We start from the raw sequence: 26861 nt of genomic DNA, 5'->3' as shown, positions 1-26861 counted from the left end.
GAGCTGGGGGGGGAATCACATCTAGCAACCAATGCGCCTCTTTGGTTCCAGATAGTACCAGAGTACACGAGTCTAAAAAGCTCTCCTGGGAAGCTTAGTTTGGTCAGAATCAAGTATATATTTAGTTAATGCTAAATACTGTTACAAAAGTTGTGTGCCTGCCCGTCTCTCTGAGCAGTGGCAAGAGCCCATGGGGTTCCAGGCACTCACCCAGGGTCTATGGTCCTTTGGAGAATTGAGACACGGCGTAGACCAGGGGTCGGCAAACTAAGGCCCACGGGCCAGATCAGGCCCAATTGCCTTCAGGATCCAGCCTATGGACTGTCCGTGGATTGGCGTGGAGATTCTGCTTGCTCAGGCTGCACCATTTCCCCCCCTCTCCCTCACACACACCGCGGTGGCGCCTCTTCCCTCCCTCTTGGCTTCTTCCTGCCCTGCCTAGAGGAGGAAGGGGCTGGCCTGAGCGCCATTTTAAGCAGCCCCTCTCCAGAGCCAGCCCTTTTGCACCGCTCATCTTCCCTCCACCGCTGCTGCCCTGGTGCTCCTGTGGGCCAGAGAGTAGAGCGGATGAGCTCGTTCTGCCTATCCATGAGAAGCGGTGGCTGGGGCTGGGGAGGAGGACTACTTGCCCCCCCCCCCGCTTCTTATTCCAGCTCGCCCCCCCCCCCCGGTGCCACTTCTCCAGCCAGCCACAAGGTCTGAGGGACAGTGGACCGGCCTGTGGCTAAATTTTTTTGCCAACCCCTGGCGTAGACTTTCATATCTTTAAGAAATATGGTTTATTCACCTATTTACACCTTCAGTCTGCATGGAGGGAGTCCAGAGCTTACAGCATGATCATCTCAAGAGTGCCTTGTACCTCACAGCAGTGCAGCCATTGAGTCCAAGGGATCTCTCCCAGCCAGCCTTCAGCCAGCCTGCCCAAGATGGACCTTTTCAACCCGCCTTTCTTCCTCCCGGAAAACCTTAGTAAAAAACTCTTTTCCTGTCACCTCAAATACACATGTCCCATCACCTGGGTAACATCTGACTCCCCAGGCCAAAGGATTCCTCTCCGATGGCCCACCAACACCTTTTGTCATATTAAGAGATTTGCTCTTCACTAACCCAGCCAGGCTGGTCTGCATAAGCCAGCCCAGGGATACCTCTGCAGCTGGTATTTCTCCCTTCACATCTCAAATAATCAAAATCCTAGCATTTATTAATTTCTAGGGTATAGGGGGTCTCCCTATACCCTATAAACTATAACAGTACATTACTTCTGGTAAATGAGTCACTATAGCCACTAGAGAGCTGTGAAAATTTGTGTCCCGGGCCTTTTAGACTCATCTACTCATGTATTAACTGAAACCCAAGGGGCGTATTGGTTGCCAGATGTGAAATATATTGGCATCCTTTTCAGCTCTCCTGCCCCACTAGAGGGAAAGCAGCAGCACAAACGAAAAATCACTTCGACAAGTGGAAAACCTCTTGGACCCCATGTTTTCTAGGCACAGGACAAGGAGAAGTGTGGATGAGCTCAAGGATAGCCCAACCAGCACAAACAGGTCCTGAACAGCCTCTTGTGCATTTCTTAGGAGATATTTCGTGAGACCTTTTGAGGACACCATAGGAGGTACTTAGTGGTGGACACACTGGCATCCGTGGGCACCATGCTGGCAATCCCTAAGAGTGACACACAGGAAGGAGAAGTTTAACTCTCCTCAGCTGAGATCCCAATGAGAATCAGCCCCCCCCCCCAGCATGGCAATTAGCCTCTGCCAACACAAAAAGCTAAGGATAACTGCAGCTCACGGGGTGGGAATCTTTGTCTGGGTGGGAAGACTAAACTTCCTTTTCCTCTGCAATGTGGTCCTGTGCCTGGTATTTTGCTTTCAAAAACCCAGCTATGGCTGCTTATTGTGTCATTACAGCCATCTTCCCCTATTCTGGTGACCCCAGGAAGTTCCAATCCTCCCTAACCAGGAGAGGTTTGTGGTCCGAAACATTTGGAGGGCACTAGGTTGGGGGAGGCTGTGTCAAAGTTACATCTCGTTTGGCTCTCAAAAAATAGATTTAGGGAGGCTGAGGCTAACACCTTGACCTGTGGTTCCCAAAATCTGCTTTATTCTCACCTGTGACCTGCTTTCATCAGCATCATCTTCTCTCTTTTGGCAGAGGCTACCAGGAGGAGGAGGAGAAGAAGCCAAATGGCTTTTCAGTTCAAGGGTCAACCAGGAAGAAATATGGAGTAAACCCGTTTGCTTATTGCATTTATAGCTCACTCTTTGTCCAAGGAATTCAGGGCTGCAGAATATGTGGTTCTTCCTTCCCCAATCATTTTATCCTCCCAAGAACCCTGCGGGGTAAATTAGGCTGAGAGAAGGTGACTGGCTCAAAGTCATCCAGTGTGAGCTTCGTGGCTGGTTGGGGATTTGAACTCATCCATCACTCTAACCACTATACCATGCTGCTCTGCAAGTGCTGACTCTGATTAATTGGAATGAGAAGCACAGGATGGCAGGATTGTTGAAGAGATGGGGTTTTGTTTGTTTTGTTGCAAAGGGGGGCACTGCCTTGCCCTCTGAATCTGTTCTGTCCCCAAAGCCACAGTGCAGAGTCTCCACGGTCCTCTAGGCCTTCTTCACAAAGCCAGCATATTCACCATTCTCGCTGGGGAAAGCATCCCGGATTTTCCACCTGCAGCAGTTGGGGATCAGGGCCCTTTCTTCCAGGTCCTCCTCCCCAAAGCGCCAGTGAATGTACTGCTTGTAAGCGCAGTGCCGAAACTGCCTGTTGCATGCCTCCCCATTCAGGTCCAACAAGGGCTCTTTGTAGAGGAGGACAAACTTCAGCATCGGCCGGGAAAGGACCAGGCGCTCAAACAGATCGGAGGTTGTGATGCAGGCCCCATTCTTCCTTCGGCAACAGAGCTGCTCCCAGTAGCCCTTGGCTGGACGACATTTCCCACAGCTGCACCAGGCAGGACGCTCACAGGAGGAGGAGGAAGAAGAAGCAGCTCCCCCTTGGCTCTGGAGGGGATGCACCTCTTCAGAGTCCCCAAGAAGAGACACAACTTCATCCGGATGTTGCAGCTGGATTTTGGCAGCACGCATAAAATCACCAGTATTTCTCTGCAATCAAATCAAATCAAAATTTATTGGTCAATCAAATACAGATTATAGATGTGACGTTAACATACGAGAATGCTGGAGGGGAATTAGTTAAACAAATTACCCAATCAGAACCCAGGGGGTGGAGTCAGAGGGACTATAAAACCAGCTCTGGGAGGGGCGAAGGGAGGAGTTCGTTGGGAGTTGGTTGGAGTGGGAGTGAATTGGGATAGAGTCTGTGAGTGGGTTGAGTTAGTGTAGAGAAATAAGCTGAGTCAAGAACAGTTAGGAGCTAGGAAGACAAGTAACTATCTGAGAGGTGGTTTGTGAGTGAGAGCAGGTAGCGGAAGTTATAGGTCTGGATAGGCAACCCATTATTGTAATTGACCGATACCACACGCTTGTTAAACTGCAATAAATAAACAGAAGTTTATGTTCCAGTTTAAGCCTGACTGGACACAGTATTGTCCCAGGTAGGGCCTGGGTGGTGGCAGCGAGAAATAAAGTGGTGGCACAGGGATCAATAGACGGTGAAACCTCCGGGGACCCTGTGTGATCGCCACAATAGACACACACACACACACACACACACACAAGCGTAAGCTAATGGATTTTAAGGTAAAGGTACCCCTGCCCGTACGGGCCAGTCGTGTCCGACTTTAGGGTTATGCGCCCATCTCACTTAACAGACCGGGGGCCAGCGCTGTCCGAAGACACTTCCGGGTCACGTGGCAAGCGTGACGAAGCTGCTCTGGTGAGCCAGCACCAGCGCAGCACACAGAAACGCCGTTTACCTTCCCGCTATAAAGCGGTACCTATTTATCTACTTGCACTTAAGGGTGCTTTCGAACTGCTAGGTGGGCAGGAGCTGGGACCGAAAGACGGGAGCTCACCCCGCTGCGGGAATTCGAACCGCCGACCATGCGATTGGCAAGCCCTAGGCGCTGAGGTTTTACCCACAGCGCCACCCGCGTCCCCCCTTTTTTAGCATGCAAAAAAAGTTATTAAGAAAAGTATAATAAAGCACATGTAATAAAGCATATATAATAAATATATGTGTCTGCATATAGCTCAGTAGGCGGAGCATGAGACTCTCAGGGTCGTGAGTTTGAGTCCCACTTTGGGGAAAAGACTCCTGCATTGCTGTACTGGAAAGCTTTTGTCGCAAACTTAGCTGTATTGAACCTAACAGGCTTAGCCATACTAGACAGCAGCTTTTTAATTTTGCCAGTGTCACTAAGGGGGGACCTAAGAACACACACACACATGAACACACATTTAACCTTTCTCCCCAGGGAAGATATTCCAAACCCCTGGTTGTGTTTATTGCAGTTTCCCAGCCTTTCCCAGCTCTGCCATATCCTTTTTGGGATGGGTCTTGCAGGTCTCCTATAGTGGAGTGCTGTGAGGACCGCAGGCTGGACTAGGTGGGCTTTGGCCTGATCCAGCAGGGCTATCATTATGTTCTTAGGACATCAGACATTGAAAGCTGTAGGATGAAGCCATTGCCAAAGTTACACACATTCATTTCCTCAGTCCTGCTCCAGTCTCTGATCAAACAGGTGCATCACAGGCAATGGGCCACTTAGCATGTAATGTTAAGCCAACCCATGGTTAAGCATGAATAAATGAGTGTGCGAGTGCATGTGGTTGCTTCAGTCCTCCGCTGGTCTTGCTACCAGAGGAGTAAAGTGACCAGAATTTTTTCCTCTTTGTATCTGCACACCTGTTCATTCATGCTTAGCCATGGTTTTGCTTAATGTGACACATGAGCCAGGGCACTGAAGGTTCTACCATACTGGTTGAGTTGGAACATAACACTAAACCATTGTTTTAGAATTGTTCAGAATGAGCCAGAGTGAGCCTCAGGTTTGTGCGCCCTGTTTAATGTATCACCCAGATCTGTGGTTAATCATAACTGCAGTTAGTTGAAACAGACCAGTTTCATAAACGGTGGTTTGAGGTTGGCTTCTTTCAACTAACCATAGTCAATATTAATGACAGCTTGTCTGTGTTTAGACAACATGGCAAATGGGAATTAATCTAAAATGGAAGTGATTCCAACTTTGGAAGATTAAATAGTATATATAGTAAATGACTCATGTTAAATTAATAAATATAGTAAGAACATGTGAAGATTATTTTTTTATTGAAAAATGGAGCAGTTTTGTGATGTGTACTCAAGGAATATTCAACCATATAGATTCTGGAAACAATGGAAGGATTGAGTTAACATACTTGGTGTATATAATTCCTTTGTTTTTCTTGATTGCTCATGTAACCAATATTGTTTGACTATGATGCTTTGTTTTTATGCATTAGTTATATATAGGAATTAAGAGAGAGTGAGAGAGAGTATGGGTGTTTATACACTCACACACACAAAAATGTATTTCTGTACAGCTGTTTAAAACAAAGAATAATCTAAAGTGGGAGCTTTCTGTCTCCCCCTCACAGGCACACTAGACAAGGAAAGTGTGTACAAGTTCAACGCTTGTTTTCCTAATACTAAACCATGGTTTAGCGCAGTCTTCCCCAAGCTGGTGCTCTCCAGATGTTTTCAAGTATAGCTTCCATCAGCCCCAACCAGCAAGGGACTGACTGATGGCATTTGTTGTGCGAAACATCTGGAGGGCACCAGGTTGGCGTAGGCTAGCCCACCCTCTTGAAGCCTCTGAAAACATTTCACCTGTTCACAAATCTGTATGTAGGCACAGGCAGAGAGGTACACACATATAAAAAGGAAGACCCCAACTCACGTGAATAACCTCGCCTTTAACTTTCTGTAGGCTCGTCCTCAAAAATTTGTCAATCATAAAGATGTGTGGCTCATCAACAAAAGTCACATAAAGCAGAGTCTGCCCAACAAAATAAACAAAGACATTTTATCAACCCAAGTATTTCACTGAATGAACTTGTTATTTCAGATGTATTAATAATAGAAGATAGAAGATGAGGACAGGCAGCAATTTGTTTGAATCTTACACTTACCACTATGGCTTGTTTGGACCTTTCCAAATTATCATTTTACAACTAAGCAGTAAGAGTGCAGCTATTACTCAGTGTCCTGTTCACACTTAATACTTATCCATAGTTTATTGTTGGATTGGCCATGGTTTGTTTGGCAGTCAAACCCAAAACTATGGTATATTTACTGTCAACAACCACAATCAGAAGTCAGGCTTTGTTGTCAGCTTCTGAACCTTGGTTGATTTTAACTATGGCTAGGAACTAAACGTGAACCCAGCCCCCTTCCTTAACCATGCTTTTTTTGGCCACCTAACTGCAATCATTTATCTGGCTAGTCAACAACACATGGAAAATAGATTCTGTGGATTACATTCACTACGACTGGTTTCAAACAAGCCAACTTCAGTTCTCGGTTTCAAAGAATGGCTACTTTAAAATAACTATAGTTTATGGTAGTTACAGTTTCAAGTCTGGTGGTTAACCAAAAGCAGAAGCAAAACCTCAACCTCACCAACACAGGAGCCAGATATATGGAGAAACGTGACTCAAAGAAGTAGGAGGCCCAGGGTTCGCTCTGATTGTTTAGAAATACACAATCGCTTTGAGGTCCTCTCCCCTAGCATGGAAGTTGAAGAGCAGACTCCATTTGAGTATCTCTCCCTCATTACAGTCGATCAGGTATATGAAGACGAGCAGCAAAGTCAGTCCTCAAGGAATGTGCAGGCGACCGTGGAACGGACAGCTCATGGAAGAACCCCAACCAAACCTAAGAGGAGGCGTGTAGTGGTGATAGGGGATTCCCTACTGAGGGGAACAGAAGCAGTGATCTGTGGGCCTGAAAGATGTCTCGGGAAGTGTGCTGTCTCCCCGCGGCTAAGATCCAAGATGTAACTGAACGACTGCAAGGAATCATAAAACCCACTGACAAATACCCCTTCCTCTTGGTTCATGTGGGAACCAATGACACTGCAAGCAATAGCCTCCAGAAGATCAAAAGAGACTACGAGGCTCTGGGCAGGAAATTGAAGCAATTAAATGCACAAATTGTCATCTCATCTGTCCTCCCAGTTGAACGATGTGGCCCAGGAAGAGAGGGAAAAATAGTGGAAGTGAACAGCTGGCTTCGCAAATGGTGTAAACAGGAACAGTTTGGATTCTTAGATCACGGACTGCAGTTTCTTGAAGATGGACTTCTGGCAAGCGATGGGCTGCACCTCACAACGGTTGGGAGGAATGTTTTTGCCAAAAATCTCAGAAACCTCATCAGGAGGGCTTTAAACTGACTAATGTGGGGGAGGGAGACAGTGCTCCTGAAGGTAGGAGTCTATCAATTGATGAAGATGATCATCCAAATGTCATAGACCAAATGGAGCAAACAGCACGCAGACCTAGTGGTGGGAGGAAAAAATCCTTAAATAAGAGACACGGGGGAATGATTAATGGACTTCAATGTCTGTACACTAATACACAAAGCATGGGAAATAAACAAGATGAGCTTGAGCTCTTGGTACAGCAAACTAAATATGACATAATAGGCATCACTGAAACCTGGTGGGATAAGTCCCACGATTGGAATGTAATAATGGAGGGATACAATCTATTTCAGAGAAACAGACCAGACAAGAAAGGAGGAGGAGTGGCGTTATATGTCAGGGATGTGTATACCTGTGAAGAGATCCAAGATTTAGAACCTCAAAGCCAAAGTGAGAGCATTTGGGTCAAAATTAAGGGAGAGAAGAATAACAGTGACCTCATTGTGGGAGTTTACTATAGATCCCCAAGCCAAACGGAGGACATAGATGATGCCTTCCTAGAACAGATGGCCAAGCATGCAAAAGGAAGGGAGATAGTAGTAATGGGGGACTTCAATTACCCGGATATTTGTTGGATGTCAAACTCAGCCAAGAGCATAAAGTCAAACAGATTCCTCACTGGCCTTGCAGACAACTTCATTGTCCAGAAAGTGGGAGAAGCAACAAGAGGAACAGCCATTTTAGATCTGGTCCTAACCAATGTTGATGACCTGGTTAGTGGGGTAGAAGTGGAAGGATCATTAGGCGCAAGTGATCATGCTCTTCTGAAGTTTACTATACAGCGGAAAGGAGCAGCCAAGCATACTAGGACTCAATTTCTTGACTTTAAGAAAGCCAACTTCATAAAACTTACGGAAGTGCTGGGTGAGATCCCATGGACAGTAATACTAAAAGGAAAGGGAGTTCATGATGGCTGGGAGTTTGTTAAGAGGGAGATAGTAAAAGCACAACTTCAGGCAATACCAATGAGACGGAAACATGGAAGGTGCCTAAAGAAGCCAGGGTGGCTATCTAAAGAACTTTTAACTGAGTTAAGATTAAAAAAGGATGTGTACAAAAAATGGAAAAGGGGGGAAACCACCAAAGAGGAATTCAAACAAATAGCCAGCACGTGTAGACACAAAGTCAGAAAAGCTAAAGCACAGAATGAACTCAGGCTTGCTAGAGAGGTTAAAAGCAACAAAAAAGGCTTTTATGGGTATGTTCGCAGCAAAAGGAAGAACAAAGAAACAGTGGGGTCACTCAGAGGAGAAGATGGTGAAATGCAAACAGGGGACACAGAAAGGGCTGAACTCCTCAATGCCTTCTTTGCCTCAGTCTTCTCCGATAAAGAAAACAATGCCCGACCTGAAGAATTTGGAGCAAATGATTCAGCAGAGGAAACACAGCCCAGAATAACTAAGGAGATAGTACAAGAATACTTGGCTAGTCTAGATGTATTCAAGTCTCCAGGGCCAGATGAACTGCATCCAAGAGTATTAAAATAACTGGCAGATGTGATCTCAGAACCACTGGCAGTCATCTTTGAGAATTCCTGGAGAACAGGCGAAGTCCTGGCAGACTGGAGGAGCGCAAATGTTGTCCCTATTTTCAAAAAGGGGGAAAGAGAGGACCCAAATAATTACCGCCCAGTCAGTCTGACATCAATACCAGGGAAGATTCTGGAGCAGATCATTAAGCAAACAGTCTGTGAGCACCTAGAAAGGAATGCTGTGATCACCAATAGTCAGCATGGATTTCTGAAAAATAAGTCATGTCAGACGAACCTGATCTCGTTTTTTGACAGAATTACAAGCCTGGTAGATGACGGGAACGCAGTGGATGTAGCCTACCTTGATTTCAGCAAGGCATTTGACAAGGTGCCCCATGATATTCTTGTAAAGGAGCTGGTAAAATGCGGTCTTGACTATGCTACCACTCAGTGGATTTGTAACTGGCTGACTGACCGAACCCAAAGGGTGCTCATCAATGGTTCCTCTTCATCCTGGAGAAGAGTGACTAGTGCGGTGCCACAGGGTTCTGTCTTGGGCCCAGTCTGATTCAACATCTTTATCAACGACTTGGATGATGGACTCAAGGGCATCCTGATCAAATTTGCAGATGACACCAAACTGGGAGGGGTGGCTAACACCCCAGAGGACAGGATCACACTTCAAAACGACCTTGACAGATTAGAGAACTGGGCCAAAACAAACAAGATGAATTTTAACAAGAGAGAAATGTAAAGTATTGACTTGGGCAAAAAAAATGAGAGGCACAAATACAAGATGGGTGACACCTGGCTTGAGAGCAGTACATGTGAAAAGGATCTAGGAGTCTTGGTTGACCACAAACTTGACATGAGCCAACAGTGTGACGCAGCAGCTAAAAAAGCCAATGCAATTCTGGGCTGCATCAATAGGAGTATAGCATCTAGATCAAGGGAAGTAATAGTGCCACTGTATTCTGCTCTGGTCAGACCTCACCTGGAGTACTGTGTCCAGTTCTGGGCACCACAGTTCAAGAAGGACACTGACAAACTGGAACGTGTCCAGAGGAGGGCAACCAAAATGGTCAAAGGCCAGGAAACGATGCCTTATGAGGAATGGCTAAGGGAGCTGGGCATGTTTAGCCTGGAAGTTAAGGGGTGATATGATAGCCATGTTCAAATATATAAAAGGATGTCACATAGAGGAGGGAGAAAGGTTGTTTTCCGCTGCTCCAGAGAAGCGGACACGGAGCAATGGTTCCAAACTACAAGAAAGAAGATTCCACCTAAACATTAGGAAGAACTTCCTGACAGTAAGAGCTGTTCGACAGTGGAATTTGCTGCCAAGGAGTGTGGTGGAGTCTCCTTCTTTGGAGGTCTTTAAGCAGAGGCTTGACAACCATATGTCAGGAGTGCTCTGATGGTGTTTCCTGCTTGGCAGGGGGTTGGACTCGATGGCCCTTGTGGTCTCTTCCAACTCTATGATTCTATGATTCTATGAAAAAACTCCCCCTCCCAGCTGTGTCGGAGGTGAAGAGAGTAGCACAAGAGGAGACTAGGCACACTCATATCTCACTAAACCATAGTTTACTGTGATGTTCAAATCCAGCATTTCTTTTCTTGCAGTAAGGTGAATTCCCTAGCTATATCCATGTGGCTGCAGGATGCTGCAATTAATTGCATTTCTTACCCATCTTGGTCCCGGCACCATCTCACACTTTTTCTTGATGTAATATTCTTTCACTGGGTTGTACTTGAAGCAACGGCATGAATATGAAGTAATGAGAAAATCAACTACAAACTGTGCCTGTGAAGAAGAAGAAAATCCAAGAGAATGCTGATTCAATTTTCTTAATTGAAGCAATTTGTGCTGAAATCATCCTCCAACCAAATGACAAGGGATATAAAACAGTCTCTTACCAGGCCAAAATAGGAGAGTGCGGAACCAATATATACCAAGAGCTCAAAGAAATCAAACCGTCCAGCCTTTGGTGGGGGGTCAGGGTTGGAAGACAAGGAAACAGAGAACAAAAGAGATTATTGGGTTTTTTTCCTTCTAAAAGACAGTAATTGATTTTCACCCCTTTTCTCTGAGAATGGGGAAGCCTCTGCGTCTGTTTCATAGATTGAGCCTGCTTCTAGAAAAAGGATGAGGAGAGAGCACTGAACCAGGGCACAAAACTGCAAAATACAAACAAGCTACACTCTATTTCAAGTTAGAAATTAAACTGGTAAAAAATCAAGTAAGGTGAATAAAATAATAAAAATTAGTGGCATCCAAAGTGTCAAATACGAGCACATGAAACTGCTTCCTCAGGTTCATCTAGCCCACTTCTGCCAATTCTTTTCCTTTTTTAAAAATAAATGTTTATATGCAACAATAAAATGGTACACAAACAAACATACACAGAGAAAAATTCAAGATGTGAAGTTCTTGGACATGCTGCATATTCAGAATACATAAAAGTATCTATGAATTTGGTGTCTGGCTCTTCTGCCCCTTAAAGGGAACCGATTCCATCCATATGCCTGCAAGCAGAAAGGAGACAGCCATCGCTGACAACAGAACCATCAGCATCCACACAGCATGAAGCCCATACCTGAAGAGGATGCAATGGTGGAGAATACTCCATGTCAGAATGGTTTATAAAGGTGACAAAAGTTTTGCCAAAGAGCATGTTTTGAGCATGACCTTTTTCCAGAGTAATAATGTTCCACACATTATTGCAGCATACAGCAACCTCAAGATCAGTTTGTGTTTTCCCCTTTTGAAGAACTGACAATTCTGCTGCTGTGGCAAGAAAAACCGAGCAGCTCTTCAGATTTTATATCCATGTTAGGAGGACCCTCAATTCCCCCACCCCAAATTTTTAAAATTTAATACATACCAAAGGAAACCCAAATGGTGGATAAACTGCTTCCTAACACAAAGTCCTACTAGCTTTCCTTCCCATGAAAATAGACACAGATGGCAAAAGCTTAAGCCCCCTCCCCACAACACTGGCCCAGATCAGGCTTCCACTGCCTGCTATTCACATACAAACAGTGCTTTTTTCTGGGGGGGACAAAGGGGTACCCATACCCCTAAACATTTTGTGCATCTTTGTACTTTTGTCCATTTACTGTACAGTGGATGCTTGGGTTGCGAACGTGATCCGTGTGGGAGGCACGTTCGGAACCCGCAGCGCCGCGTCTGCGCATGCGCGGGTCGCGATTCGGCGCTTCTGCGCATGCACAAAGCGTGATATAGTGCTTCTGCGCATGTGTGGGCGCCGAAACCCGGAAGTAACCCATTCCGGTATTTCCGGGTTCGGCGCGGTGCACAACCCGAAAATGCACAACCTGAAGCGTCTGTAACCCGAGGTATGACTGTATTTATTTTTCCCGATTTGAACTATAAAATGGTGGTTTTCTTGAGTCAAAATGAGAGTACCCCTAAACATTTTCTTTTAGAAAAAAAAGCACTGCATACAAATAATATTTTTTAAATCATGCAATTGCCAATGATGTAATGCATAATCTGGCCTTCAAATTCCCATTTCTCTGACATGATCGAAAACCAGCAACAGGAAGTCAGGATGTGTTTCCTTTTACCATGCCGAACACGAGGATGTCGAAGCGAATGCCATAGGCTTTGATCAGGGTTCTCTCCTCCTTCCCACCAGCTTGCTTGTAATACTTGGCAAATCTGCAAGGACCAAACAACACAGTTGGACAAGGTATTGTAAGAGCAGTTTGGATGATGTGAGCATTGGCCTGGACGCCAAAGATCGCTGGAAGATGGCTTCCTTCCTCACACAACACACCTGTGTGGAACTTGCAACCCCCATCACACTCATTATCAGACCCCAGAACCCCAAATCCTCTCTCTGCAAAGAACACAAAGGCCACTGCAATTTGGCTTTCCGTACTCTGTTAGGCAAGTTCTCCGCTCACAGTACAGCACACTCTGGTGAGTCATCGGATTACCACCCTGCCTTGTACTAGCTGCTTTTCTCCTCGCAGCATAAATGAACTTTGATTTTCCGTTGTGGGATCTCCAGTCACTGCCTCAGGCATGCTTTACTGGGAAGAACAGAGCTAAGCCTCTGTTGATGCTTCTGACAAAGTTATTTTGGATTCCCCATGGGAAATTTCCCGTCCCCAAAGCAAGGAGCCCATTCTGATGTGTGGATTTAGAATGTCATGGAAACATGGGGTGCAAATCGTCATGGGAATATCCTGTGCAAGACCCACAAAATCACCCATTTTGTAAGCAGGAAATATAAATCTCCTAAAGACCAACCTTCCCTGACCTGGTAAAACTCCCCTCAAAGCAAGCCATTTTGCCCTAGAGAGCATCAGGCGTGGGAAAGCTGCAAAAGACTGTCATATGAGGACACACCTACCACCCACTCCAGCAGCCCTCATTCTCAAGTTATGGATGGGACAAGAGCACACTTCTTTCCAGCTCTCTGGTCCAGTGAAAATTGGCAATCAGAAGAAAGTTTAAAAGAAAGTTTTAAGCAAAACTCCCTGCAGCTGCTTCTTCTATGGCCAATGGAACCACACTGGTTTTCCCCTTGCTGCCCTGTTCTTCCCGGGAATCTGGGATGCAGCCTCCCAGTGATCCCCCCTCTCTCAGCCTACAGTGCAGGCCAGGATTGGCTTCACTCTCTAGCACCAAATTGTGAGTAAAAGGGGAAGTGGGGCAGTGAGTCTTGCAGCAGTCAGCAAAGGGACTATCATGAGGCAGGGAGACATCCGGTGTGCTTTATCAGCATGACTGCGGTAGGTGGCAGATGACTTTGGTGTGAAAGGCCTTTGGTTTTTCAGAATTGCCAAATCATCGAAATCCCCAAATAAGCCCATTTCAAAATGCACATTATAAGAGGGAGGGGAAATCAATGTTTTAAAAATGCATGCAAGTCAAGCAGATCTGCACACATTTGTCTTGTTTGGGATAGGTTTCTCTGCTGCTAGTCTTGGGAAAACAAAAAACAATGTAGGAAACTGAAGCCCTATCTTGTTGTGGCATGGGGAGAGCCCGTTTCAGCCCCTCTCTGGCATCACCTGTGCCCTTTCAAACCTTTGCAGCCATGAGACCTAGAAACTAGAAATATGGGGGAGGAGGGGAAACAACTAAAGTGTTCAAGATGCTAAATTCTGCACCCAGTTGCTGGCTAGGACTGCTGGGATTTATAGTCCAGAACACCTAAAGGGCACCTGGTTGGGGATGGTTGCAACATAGCAAAGTCTTAAAAAACAGGTTTTACCTAAAATTACAAAAAAAATACCTAAAATTGTTTCCAGGGTACAAGGCTTCATTTGTTTTTTTGTCATCCAGACGCCGGAAACCATATTTGGGTTCGCAGCGGTGAAGCCACTTGTCCAGGTTGCAATCCCAGTTAATTTCGATGCCCACGATGCCACCCTTGGGAGAGAGAGTAAGATGAGTACTTTTAACACGGGGCTGATCATCAACGGGGGTAGACACCGTTGTGCTCCCAAGCTGGTGAAAGTGAGCAGTAGATCAGACCTTGAAATAGAAATAAATATTTGGTCCTTATGCCAATCGGCTTCCCAACCGTCTCTTCACAGACTGAAAGTTTATCAAAAGGAAGGGAGAAATAATTCAGCTTGCACTTTAAAGTGCATATGAAGAACTTCCTTTTCCTCAAAGGATTCTGGGTACTGTAACTTGATTCTGGGTACTGTAGCTTGTTAAGGATTGTTGGGAATGGTAACTCTGTAAGTGGGTAAACTAGAGTGCCCAGAATTCTTTGCGAGAAAGGATTTGCTTTGAATGTGTTTCAAAGGTATAGGCTGTACACAGCCAAGTGAGCAGGGGCATAATACAGACAAGCCTTCAATAGCCAAAACAGATGACACAGACCTGAACAGCCACCTCAGAGAAGTTCTCTCCTGATGCTCGGAGAATATCTCCCAGCCGGAAAATTGGACAATGCGGAGCAGTGTTCTTGTTGTATGTGCAGGAAATATTAAAATCCGGTGAAATGTTTCTTCTGCAGAGAATGGGAGGGAAAGTAGTGTTGTTTTAATTTTGCAGGCAACACAAAATGAATTGTTTATGGTAGCTGGGCTGACTTCGCCCAGTGTTTATAAGAAAATTAAAAAGAGTTGGGGGAAATTTCTATCACAACAGTTTTATTATGCTTTTCTTACAGTACCACTGTATCTACAGCACCACAACTCTACTGGAGGCCAAAACTACACAATATGTAATCAGCTTTGTGAATAAACCCACAAAAGTTACTAGCCTGCAAAAAGTTTTACTAGTCTGCTGAGAGGCAGTAGCCTGCATGTCTGTGCTGGCTGCAATTGAAATAATTTCTCCTCATTTGCAGCCTATATGGAAGCACAGGCCACTTGGCAAAAAATGTTTGCAGGCTAGTAATTTTTGTGAATTTCAAAAGCTACATATTGTGCAGTTTAGCCTGGAGTAGGATAGTGGTGAATGTAATTTTTAGAGGCAGTGGCTATGTTCAGACATCGTGGTAAGCCATAATCCATGGCTTACCATGCATGCAAGTGCTACTGCACATTGCCCAACCACTCTCCTGGCACAGGCAGCAAACCATGGCCTTTATCTTAGCATGATGTCCAAGCCGGCATCCATGGTTTGTTTTGCTCCCAGCAACCCATGATCTGAAGCCAAGTGTCCTGGCCCCCACTCAAAACCAGTTAACAGGTTTCTTTGCTTGAAAGTGAAGAAGTGGGTTTTTATTATAGTGGTCTCACAATACAAACTCAGTGGCTAATATAGAGCAGAGCCTGGTCCAGGCGCTCTGACAAGGCAAAAGAGTAACAGCAATAAGTTCATTAGCAAGAGTCAAGGACCAGGAGTCTGAAATTAGTAGTAAGGGTTCCACGACAGCCCAGGAGCTGTAAACTTGCTTCAATGAGTTTCCCTGCCTCCCCACCAAGTTTTCAAACAAAGACAGCAACTGATCAGCTACTTGAAATAACAACTGTCCCTGTAGGAATGGGGGGGGGGGGAAGGATAATTTCCTCTTTTTTTATTAATGTGCTGCCTCTCTCTGAGAAACAACACTAGACCCATCTTCCCCTCTGAATCCTCTTGCTTTGCCAGACCAAGTTGTGCCCCAGAGTCCTCCTTATCCTTTGCCCGCAGGGAAGGAGCAGCCCCCAGGACTCCCGCCTTGTTGTGTGTCTGAGCACAGAGAGGAGGAATCATCAACAGGGCTGTGTGGCATCATTTTCTCCCCACCCCCACTGGCCATCCAAGTCATCCTCCTCAAATGCCTCCTACTCCTGTTCAGAATCAGACGAAGGAACAAACAATCACACCCTAGGCCAACCCCAACCTCTCTCACCACCAAAGGAACACAAGTGAACAACACAAGCACGCTGACACCAAACTCTACATACATTAAGCATAACAGAAACACCGCTACCCGACCCCACCCCCATCCATCTCCCCTCCCTCCACCCCCTTTCCTTTTTTTTTTTCTTTTCTTCTCTCCCTAATGCCTCATCAAATGAAACAGATTTGTAAAATTGTTACATGGAAGAAAAAAAAAATACGAGGCATTACACTTACACTGTAAAACAAGAAAACCCTTAATAAAATATTTATAAAAAAAAAAGAATCAGACGAAGGAAGCATGACACCAGGTTTTGTTCTTTGCTTAGCCACTGTGCCTTGCTTGGAGCAAAACAAACCATAAATATTGGTTTGGCAGCAACAATAAGCTGGGGTAGGCTAGTGGTTTGCTGATTCTACTTGGGTTAGGGAAGGAGCTCAGCAGGAGAACTGGAGCAGTGTGAATGAGCCCACGACTCCATCACGTAACCCATGCAAATAAGATGGGGACAGGTGGGCCCTAGAGATGGCTCCAGCAAGTCACACAAGCACAATTTTAAACAGGCACCCCAACATTGCTCCAGAGGCAGTAACAGTAAAAGCAATTTTCCAGAAATGAGGGCAGTTGAAACACATGTCTGCACTTACTTCGTATAATTAAATTTCGGGAAGTGAATGTTGTTTTTTATCAGCACAGTGAAGTTTTCAGCACTTCTCAGAATGGCAGGCCTAAAATGAGACCCCAGACAAGGATGAAAGATCTCAAAAAAGAAAGTCCCATTTATTAAATATCATATAGTTGAATAACAGTATTAGCTGGAAAGCTGCTATGCATTTGAAGCTGAATGGGGGGGGGAGCCCCAGGATCTGTGGATGGGATTCCTAGCTGTTTCTAGAGTTGTAAATATATTTGAGTGACTTTTATCAGTATCAGCAGGAATGAGACAGTGTCAGGGGCGCACATGCTGAATATAGTAAAGGGGGGAGGAGCTTTAACCTGAGGGCCGCATTCCCTACTGGGCAACATTCCAGGGGCCATATGCCAGTGGTGAGCAGAGCAAGAAGCAAAAGTAGGTGAAGCAATGGATATAAATTTAACCCTTGTGTGGTAGGAGAGTTTCTGCACATATTCACACATCTCTCTCATCTAAGCAAGCGAGAGGAATGAACAGAGATAAGAGGCTGCTGGATCAGGCCCATGGCTCACCTGCTCCAGCATCCTGTTCTCACTGTGGCACACCTGTTGCAGGTGGGAAACCTGCACATTTGAACCAAGGCCAACCAGGGGGTGACCCAGAGCCTGTGAGGCCTGGGAAGAGTACCAGGGGCCAGGCAGCCCCAGCCTGAGGTCCCTCCTCCTCCTCACAGTAAAAGGGTGCACAGACTGCTATGAAAAAACCTGTCTTACTCCGGAGCCTTTTTGATTGACTCCACGGGGCACCAAGCTGCAACCTCACAGGTTTTGATGGTTGTGTTGTAGTTCACACACTTGCCGGTCTGAATTCCTGTAGAGAGCAGAAATCAGCTTTCATTTATGGAATATAACCTTGTTGCTAGTTGTGGCTTTTGTTTTCACTAAAAATACCAGAGCTTTTAAACTGATTTGTTTTCATAGACACAGATTAGGAACATTACAGGTAAGGAAAATATTATGGCACAGAATAGCAGAATACAAATCCAGATGTCATAGCAAGCAGCCACTACTCACACAAACTCCACACCAAGGGCAATCTCTGGGACACGTCACAAGCTGTTTTCTGGCCTTCTTTGCCACCCACAGGAACTTTGACACTGCCCATGAAACGCCAGGATTTGAAGCTAAGGGATGTGGTTTGTAAGAAAACTATCTATCTGTCTGTCATCTGTGTGTGTGTGTGTGTGTGTTTACAATCCTGTTGTAGGCAAAGTAGGTTACAATTAACAGGCAGGTGGCCATCAAATATCGTCAGTAAAGTAGCCTTCGCAAATCTCCCATTTTCCATAGGGGCTGATGGAACATATCGAAGGCTGATATAAAATATCTGTTAAAGGCAAGTGGATGCCTAATGAATTCTTTTTTAATTCCTTTTTAAAATGCATGTGAAGTTACATAACTCCCAGTGTTTCCAGATCTTTTGACTATAAATCTGTGAGGTAAAGAAATGGCAGTCTTACCTCATTGTTAGGGACAGTGAGGAACCCCAGTTTAAAATCCCTGCCCTAAAGGAATCTTCGTGGCAGCTCCTTTGAATGTGATTTACACACTGAATGTATGGCAAAGAACCTGCACAACCTCACACTTAATCCTATGCCCTGTCTTGAACAAATCCCATTTATGGGCCTTTAATCTGCTTTTTGGCACATCACACAGCGTGGCTGTACCGATTAAATGTGGTAGCCCCGTATACTTAACCAATTAGCCTCTCTTAATCAAGTGACAAGTAAACTGAACATTTTATCATAAGGCATGCAGTCATAGTCACCTCAAGTTTAAGTTGCTGTTGCAGTAAAGTTTCATTATTGCTGGCTGTAAAATTTGTTGAACTCTGTAAATTAAACTTTGTAAATGAAAATTTAAAAAGTAACCAGCTTTTCTTTTACTTTTTTCTGCAGCATATTACAAACATTAAACCCACGTACCATTAATCTGAGGGTCCATACGACCTTTCATGCAGCTCTTGTCAGTAGAACAAACAGCTTTGGCAAGGGGAAACTGAGCAAAGGGAAAGGGGGGAAAGTAAACATACAATATGTGTTTTAATTTCTAGCGTTGCATATTCATTTCAGGCCACACCTACAGGAGCAAGACCCTGGCTGTGAACACACTGTATGTTTATAAACACATAGCTTCCTCCAAAGAATCATGGAAACTGTAGTTTACCCCTCACAAGGCTACAATTCCAAGCACCCTTGACAAACTACAGTTCCCAGGCTTGGTTGTATGCTGTCCTATTTTGGTCTGTCTCACTCTCAGCAAGGCCATTTTTCTTTTTATTTGTATTATTCAAAGTGTTGGTGCTGACCTTTAAAGCCCTAAACGGCCTCGGTCCAGTATACCTGAAGGAGCATCTCCACCCCCATCGTTCAGCCCGGACACTGAGGTCCAGCGCCGAGGGCCTTCTGGTGGTTCACTCCCTGCGAGAAGCCAAGTTACAGGGAACCAGGCAGAGACCCTTCTCGGTAGTGGCGCCCTCCCTGTGGAACGCCCTCCCATCAGATGTCAAGGAGATAAACAATGACCAGACTTTTAGAAGACATCTGAAGGCAGCCCTGTTTAGGGAAGCTTTTAATGGTTAATAGAGTATTGTATTTTAATATTCTGTTGGAAGCCGCCCAGAGTGGCTGGGGAAATCCAGCCAGATGGGCGGGGTATAAATAAATAAACAAATAAATAAATAAATATATATAATAATTTCTATACTGTCTTTCATCTGAGGATCACAGGGCAGTTTACAATATAAAAACACAAAAATACACAACACAGTAACAAACAAAAACAATACCCCCCAGTTTAAAAGGCCCTAGATTGTTTAATTAGCCAAAGGTCTGAGAGAAGAGGAAAGTTTTTGCGTGGTGCCTCAAGATATGTAATAAAGACACCCGGCCAGCCTCCCTGGAAAAAGCATTTCTTTCCTTTGTCTACCACTTGAGGTGTATATTTTTACAATACACCTTATTTTACTGATAGTAGGTTGTTTTAAACGGTTTTCTATATATTTTTTTTGTAATGTACCATTGGACCTTAAGGTGAAGGATGAAAATAACAGCAACAACAACAACAATGCCATCATTAAAGAAGAGCAGGACTTGAGGATTGGGGACCAATAGCTGTGGGGTAAAGAGCTATACCAAAGCACTAGGTTCCATTAAGCCCTGCTCAACATCACTTGAAACTGCGTATTTCTATCTTCCTGGTCATAAGGACTAGGAATGTCATTTCTAGTCTAGAGCCAGTGTGGTGTAGTGTGGCCAGTGTGGTGTAGTGGTTAAGAGTGGTAGTCTCGTAATCTGGTGAACCGGGTTCGATTCCCCGCTCCTCCACCTGCAGCTGCTGGGTGACCTTGGGCCAGTCACCCTTCTCTGAAGTCTCTCAGCCTCACTCGCCTCACAGAGTGTTTGTTGTGGGGGAGGAAGGGAAAGGAGAATGTTAGCCACTTTGAGACTCCTTCGCGTAGTGATAAAGCAGGATATCAAATCCAAACTCCTCCTCCTCCATTTTTCTAAAATGAAATCTTAGATCCTTGGGCTGCTGAAACCTGTTACACCAGTTACCAGATTTCATGCCTGAACAGAAAACTTACGAAATGTGCAGAACAAAATGCAGCCCTGAATGTATCTTGCCAGCTGCCAAAAAGATTCAAGCTTAAACAGACAATGCAAATAACAAATTCTGGACTAGTTGTTGCAGGTTTTTTGTTTCTCTGAAATTTAACAAGGTTGTGATGGGAAAGATGAATCAGCACTGATGATGTAGGATCACCATAGCAATGAGACACTAATTAAAAAGCCTTCCGTTACAGAATATGGCTTATTTCCCTCTCCACACAGATAATAACATCAATCACAAAACTGAGTTACCTCAGGGCAAAGTCCCTGGACTTGGTTCTCTGTCTTGATGATATTGGTTAGCACAAAGAATGAATTTATTCCCTGCATACACAAAAAAGGAGGCAAAAGAGAAAGAACAAAGGGGGTTAACCGTTAACTCATCAAAGGGGGTTAAAAGCGGATCTCTTCAAAAGATTGTTCCATGGGGGCGGGGGGCGGGGGAATCAAAAGCCACAAACCCCAAAGCCACACTGTTTTAAAGAAGGCAATACATTTATTAGGGACCAAGCAAATATCATAAACCATCAGGATCAAGAGCTATGGAGTTATCCTCTTTTTTGTAGATGAACGTTCAACAAAGTAAAACAGAATTGGGGATGGGAGAAGATGGTTTGACAGTGGAAGATGTCTGCCTCAGAACATGGAAGCGCTTTTTTCACTGAAGGTATTCAAGCACAGGCTGAACTGCCATCTGCCTAAGGAAACATAGAATGCTGCCTTATGCTGAATGGCTACGGCTCTCCAAGGTTTCAAATGGGCGTCACTCTGTGCCCTACATGAAGATGTGGGAGACTGACCTACAGTCTTTCCCCTATACCAGGTGTGGTGAACCTTTGTTCCCCCCCCCCCATGTTGCTGAAGGGCCATAGCCCAGTGATCCTTTGGAGAACGGCTGTAGCTTAGTGACAGAGCTCCTGCTTTGCGTTCAGAAAGGTTCCAGGTTCAATTCCCAGCATCTCCAGGCAGGGTTCGTAATGCACACTCAAGGTGAGCCCAACCTCTGCTTTATATCCCAAAGCCGAAAAGCAGTCACTCAGGTCACTGAAAAGCAGGTTGCTCCCTGGTCAAGGAGTTGAGACATACCTGGATAGGGAGAGTGTACTCCACTGTGTCCCAGATCCTTGCTTCAGTCTGAGAAATCCCTTTCACTTTTGTGTGCACTGAGCTGATGACGGAGTCCTTCTTCTGATAGCGTCTGTCAGCAATAAGGACAACACTGGAGAGACACAATGGAAAGGGTTTGAGGTGGTGTCCCTGCGCCCCCCCCCCCCCATGCTACAGCACTGTCCTTTATTATGCAAACCCAGAGCAAGATACTGCCCACAGAGGGTTAGAAATAAATTGTGCCATTTTGATGACCAGGTGTGCTAAAGAGATGGGTGAATGGAAGTACGAGTCAATTTTTCAGTTCCTGTACCACTATGACTATTCAACTGCCAATGAATGCTTCAAAGTTACAGTTCTGTCCATCTTTTTTATGGTAATTTTATAACATAATGTACGTTTTGTGTGCGTGATGTGTCTTTTAAAAAACCCTTACCTGCGACACACACACAGCAGGCATGGCAGATCTGTGGGCCCTCCAGATGTTGGACTCCAACTCTCATCACCTCGGGCCATTGGCCACCCTGTCTGGGACTGATGGGATTTGCAGTCTATCAACATCTGGAGGGCCACAGCTTCACCACTTGTTATTTTTGCCATGAAGCAACACAGACCCACCACTCTATTTACTACATTGAGCGTGTCCCTTTAAGAGTAGCTGGTTGTACATCATGGCATTCATCAGATGCGTGGGTGGGAAAGAAGGTCACACACCAAACTTACAAAGCTGTGCTTGTCTGGAAGAAGGCTCTTCTCTTAGGACTCAGAATGCCACAAGTTATACGCTCAGAAGCAAATCTACATTAATATGTCCAGATCAGTTTAATGCAGTACTTTTCAATACAAGCAGGAAAAAATTCTCACCCCTGGGGTCTTTATTTCCAAGGCTGTGTGATCCTAACCTCAGTTACTACAGTTCTGTTTCACTGATTAAAATGTTTTAGAGGTCACTATGTAAGACTATATACCAGCTGTTGTTGCAAATGCAAAGCTTTCTACTTCAGTGATAAATAAACAATAAAGTCCTTCCCCTTAAGTTCTCTTGCTATAAAAATAAAATCCTAATAGCACAGGTTTAGAAGACCAGTTTAGTAGGTTTTTTCTGTTGTCCTACACGTTACTTATGAGTTCCACTGATTTCAGTGTGACTTACTCTTGCAGCAGTTGTGCACTCTCAACTGCAATCCTATGCACGCTTAATAGGGAGCAAATCCCAGTGAACTCAGTGGAACTTTACTTCTGCATAAGCATGCATTGGATCAGGCTGTGCAGAGACCAGCAAGCTGATCCAATGTGTTTACTTGTACATTTAAAGCACATTTCCAGCACCCTTAACAAACTACAGTCCCCAGGATTCATTGGGGGAAGGCCATGTGCTTTGAATATATGGTGTGGATATGACCTAAAGTCTGAGATGGAGCTATAAGATCAGACAGTCCCTGCCTGAATCTGTGGCCCCATCTGCACTATACATTTAAAGCAGTGTCATATTAATTTAAGCAGCCATAGCTCCTCCCACCCAATGAACACTGGGAAGTGTAGTTTGTCAAGGGCACTGACCCACTCACAGACTTACAATTCCCTGGGTACCCAGTACCACTGAGCACCACTCTGGGAACTGTAGCTCTGAGGGGAACTCTTAGCACCCTTGATAAACTACAGTTCCCATGATTTGGGGGAGGGGGGACCATGCCTGCTTAAAGTAATATGATAGTGGCAGGTGGGTCTCAATATCTGGTAAATTGTTCTCTCTCAAGTCCACTTTAGTCCATTCATCCCGTGTCTGCGATAAGAGGAAAGTACAGTAGTAATAACAATAAGAGTTGGGACAGTAGGGGTTCAACTAGACCGACACCCTGCTCAGCGCAGGTTCTGCTGTGCAGGGTGCAACAAAAGCATCCCTGACAAATGGCCATTCACCCTTCTCCTGTCCTTTGCCATCAAGTGAAGGGGAGACCACAGGCAGTCTTATTCCGCTGTTGGCTGGACTTCACCTTCAAAAACACCTCCTTTTTAGCTGAAATCTTATTCCCTAACAATTTACACAAATTGTTTTTTCTTTCCTTTTGGAGCAACAGAGAGCAAACCTGCTCCATGTTCCACATGACAGTCCTTCAGACCTCTGAATATTGCTATCATGTCTCTCCTTCATCTTCTCTTTGAGCTAAACATACTTAGGTCTTTCAACTGTTCATTGTACTATGGGGATTTCCAGAACCCCCAAACGTCCTTTGGGCATGCTCCAATTTGCATGCTCCAATTGTCCTTCCTAAAATGTGGCACCCAGGACGGGAGCTTGATCAGTGCAGAACAGAGCAGAGCCATTACTTCCCGTGACCCAGACATCAAACGTATAACACAGCCTAAGATTGCATTAGCAGCCTATCTTACAAGGTTGTTTTGCTAAAGATTACATTATTACATGTGAGCTGCTCTGAACACTTTAAAGCCTTGTATAAATAATGTGGTATCTTGTTGTTGACATCCATCTGTCTCAAGAGACAATGGAGGAGACAATGGAGTGCGCCTCCATGGGGGGAGTTAAACCACTGTGTTAGCAGCACCAAAGTGACCTTCCCGGGGCACAAGCCTGCGCAGTGTGTATGGGGGTCCTGGGCTGCCCAGATGACAAGCCTTGTTCATGTGGTCCAAAGGAAAGCAGAGCAATACATCTAACACCAGCTTGGATGCAGGACTTGCCGGAAGGAGATGTACAAGGCTCAGTTAAGGAAAAAATAAAGCTTGATACTCTGGATTTGTGTAGCATTTACTCCTGAGCCTTTTCATCTCCCGAAGATGTCCCACAAGGCAGCAGAGGCTTAGGAGTTTCCTTCTCCTAGATGGGCTCCCTTCCCAGGTGGACGAGCCCCATCTGCCCCTCACTTCCCTCTACAGCATGTGCAGAAATGGCATGTGCATCTGCTCCATCCGCCAGAGCCTGTCTTTGCATGCAGGCAAAGTCCCTCATTCACCAAGAGTTTGAGACCTATTGGCTACCCTCACCTGGTTTAGCCAGCCAGCCAGAGCTGGCCCCAGGTTTTTGAACCAAAATAGCCATTGTAAGGAAGAATGGTCAGCCCTCACCACAAATTTCCTACCATACAGATAATAATGAAAACGTCCTACGAACTTTACAACTGCCAGGAGTTCTCTCCTAGTAGTGCAGAAGTTTCTCTCTACGGCTTCTCTTGTCCTGCACATTCCTGTGACAGTTCAGCCCTCATACCATAAGCACCGGCATCTGTATCTAAAACGAATAGTGACCGCTGTTGCCTGCTGACAGCTACAAGGAGTCACAGGTGAGATTTGAGTGCAGGGTGGGGAATGTGGTATCACTGACAATTAATATTGATTAAATTTATACATTTAACATGCTTTTGTTAAAGCAGTATCTTATGAACTGTCACTAACATTTTTACCAGCTTTACTAACTTTCAGACAATAGATAGAACTACTTAAACAACTCTTGGATATACTGTATTTTTCGCCCTATAGGACACACTTTTTCCCCTCCAAAAATGAAGGGGAAATGTGTGTGCGTCCTATGGGGCGAATGCAGGCTTTCGCTGAAGCCTGGAGAGCGAGAGGGATTGGTGCGCACTGACCCCTCTCGCTCTCCAGGCTTCAGGAAGCTATCCGCAAGCCTTGGGAGCCCACGGGAGTTCCCGCCAGGCTCCCACGGCTTGTGGAGAGCTGCCTGCATCCCGAAGCCTGGGGCGCGCAGCGGAGTGCACCCCAGGCTTCGGGCAGCTCTCCGCAAGCCTGGGGAGACTGGCGCGACGTTGCACCGGGCTCCCTAGGCTTGCGGATAGCAGCCTGTTCTGGGGGCTGGGGTCGGGGGAAGCTCGGGCCTGGGGGAAAATATATATTTTTTCTTTATTCCACCCCCCAAAAAAACTAGGTGCGCCCTATGGGCCGGTGCACCCTATGGGGTGAAAAATACGGTAGTTTAACTGATCCAAGTAGACAGAGCAATTTGCACAATTCAACCCCAGCCTTCCTTATCAACAGCTAGAGATGTAAATCCCATGGATTTCGCTGGAGAGCTCTTTCCAAGGCTTCCAACTTTCCCTGTTTGTTTTCTCTGCTGCCGTATCTGAACTTTTCCTGTTCCACTTACCAGACATACATGAAGACGACAGAATGGATGGCCCACTTGAGGCTCCCGTAGTAGACACTCTGAATTCGCACAACCTTGTTAGTTTCATATTCACACACATTCTTCAAGCTGCAGCACCCGGCCATGGCGGAGGAACAAAAAAAGCCTCTTACAAACTGCACCCTCTCACAGACAGCACTGCCGCTGGTGTTTCTGGCCACCCACACACTCACAAAGCAAAACTACTCCACTTAAAGGCACAGTAAGAAAGCCATGCAGGGAAGGAGCAAGTTAAGATAAATCAAAATAGTCACATGAGGTATAACTCAGCTGCTGCGCAATCACCTCCAGACTGTTATTTTGTGGGAGGGGTTCAAGTGTAGGTTTGCACAATTAAAATAGATTAAAATGTTCTGTGGCCTTCGGGCAACCAATGCACTTAACACAAACACTTTTTTGCCGTTAGGAAATTAATGGGGAAACACATTGAAAAGTGGGGGACGGACAAATTATCAACAGATGAATAAACACCCCACAAGCAAATCAGGTAAACATCATTGTATAACTTCACCACAAACAAATCAAAATGAATGCAGATTAGAAGACTTCTGCAACTTCTGGAGTGTTGGCAGATCTGTTTATAGCCACACACAGCCTTTTTCTCCTCCTCACCCTTCCTTCCTTCCTTCCTCCCTCCGGTCAAGCTATTTAAAACAATAGCAGCAGCATTTTTCTCATTTCCGTATTCAAACCCTTCTGAACTTGAGCTAGAGCAGGGTAGTCCAACTTTCCATACCAAGTGGGCTGCAAGAGCACTTTGATATAACCGCATACTGCCTTGTTGGGGGGTGGAGGCCCAAACTGGACAACCCCCACCTCCTCGCACTACCTTCCCGAAGCCAACTAAGCAAGGCGCTGGGCTTTAGGAAGGAGGCACAAGGCTCTGGCAGGACCTTGAGACACAATAATTACACACTGAGGCAAGAAATTCCTGCCAACCTAGCAGTTCGAAAGCACATCAAGTGCAAGTAGATAAATAGGTACCGCTCTGGCGGGAAGGTAAACAGTGTTTCCGTGCGCTGCTCTGATTCGCCAGAAGTGGCTTAGTCATGCTGGCCACATGACCCGGAAGCTGTACGCCGGATCCCTCTGCCAAAAAAGCAAGATGAGCACCGCAACC

The 26861-nt window shown here is 45.4% G+C and overlaps 1 protein-coding gene across 1 annotated transcript; it reads right to left on the bottom strand.

The window, feature by feature from the left end:
* Positions 1 to 755: 755 nt before the first annotated feature.
* Positions 756 to 26557, bottom strand: P2RX7 (purinergic receptor P2X 7). The gene is made up of 13 exons (XM_083590251.1): positions 25703 to 26557; positions 21562 to 21694; positions 20728 to 20799; positions 18790 to 18862; positions 17579 to 17675; positions 16819 to 16899; positions 14719 to 14848; positions 14120 to 14256; positions 12438 to 12531; positions 10764 to 10829; positions 10534 to 10650; positions 5852 to 5950; positions 756 to 3113 (listed from the first exon to the last, which is right to left on the bottom strand). Exons 1-13 carry the CDS (start codon positions 25825 to 25827, stop codon positions 2613 to 2615), a joined length of 1725 nt encoding a protein of 574 aa, XP_083446377.1. The 5' UTR covers positions 25828 to 26557; the 3' UTR covers positions 756 to 2612.
* Between the last annotated feature and the right edge of the window lie 304 nt (positions 26558 to 26861).

This window comes from Podarcis filfolensis (genome assembly GCF_964270895.1).
Source record: "Podarcis filfolensis genome assembly, chromosome: 16".
NCBI classification, from domain to species: domain Eukaryota; kingdom Metazoa; phylum Chordata; class Lepidosauria; order Squamata; family Lacertidae; genus Podarcis; species Podarcis filfolensis.
The sequence above is the reverse complement of the archived record's forward strand: the minus strand, read 5'-3'. Positions and strand labels throughout refer to the sequence as shown.

Bases quoted from the DNA above. Each gene is read 5' to 3' on its own strand.
- P2RX7 (XM_083590251.1), bottom strand. From the start codon at position 25,827: ATGGCCGGGTGCTGCAGCTTGAAGAATGTGTGTGAATATGAAACTAAC. The intron at 10,651-10,763 runs GTAAGAGACTGT...TCTTCTTCACAG, and splicing joins CACTCTCCTATTTTGGCCTG to GCACAGTTTGTAGTTGATTT. The intron at 5,951-10,533 runs GTAAGAAATGCA...TTTGTTGGGCAG, and splicing joins TGGTGCCGGGACCAAGATGG to ACTCTGCTTTATGTGACTTT.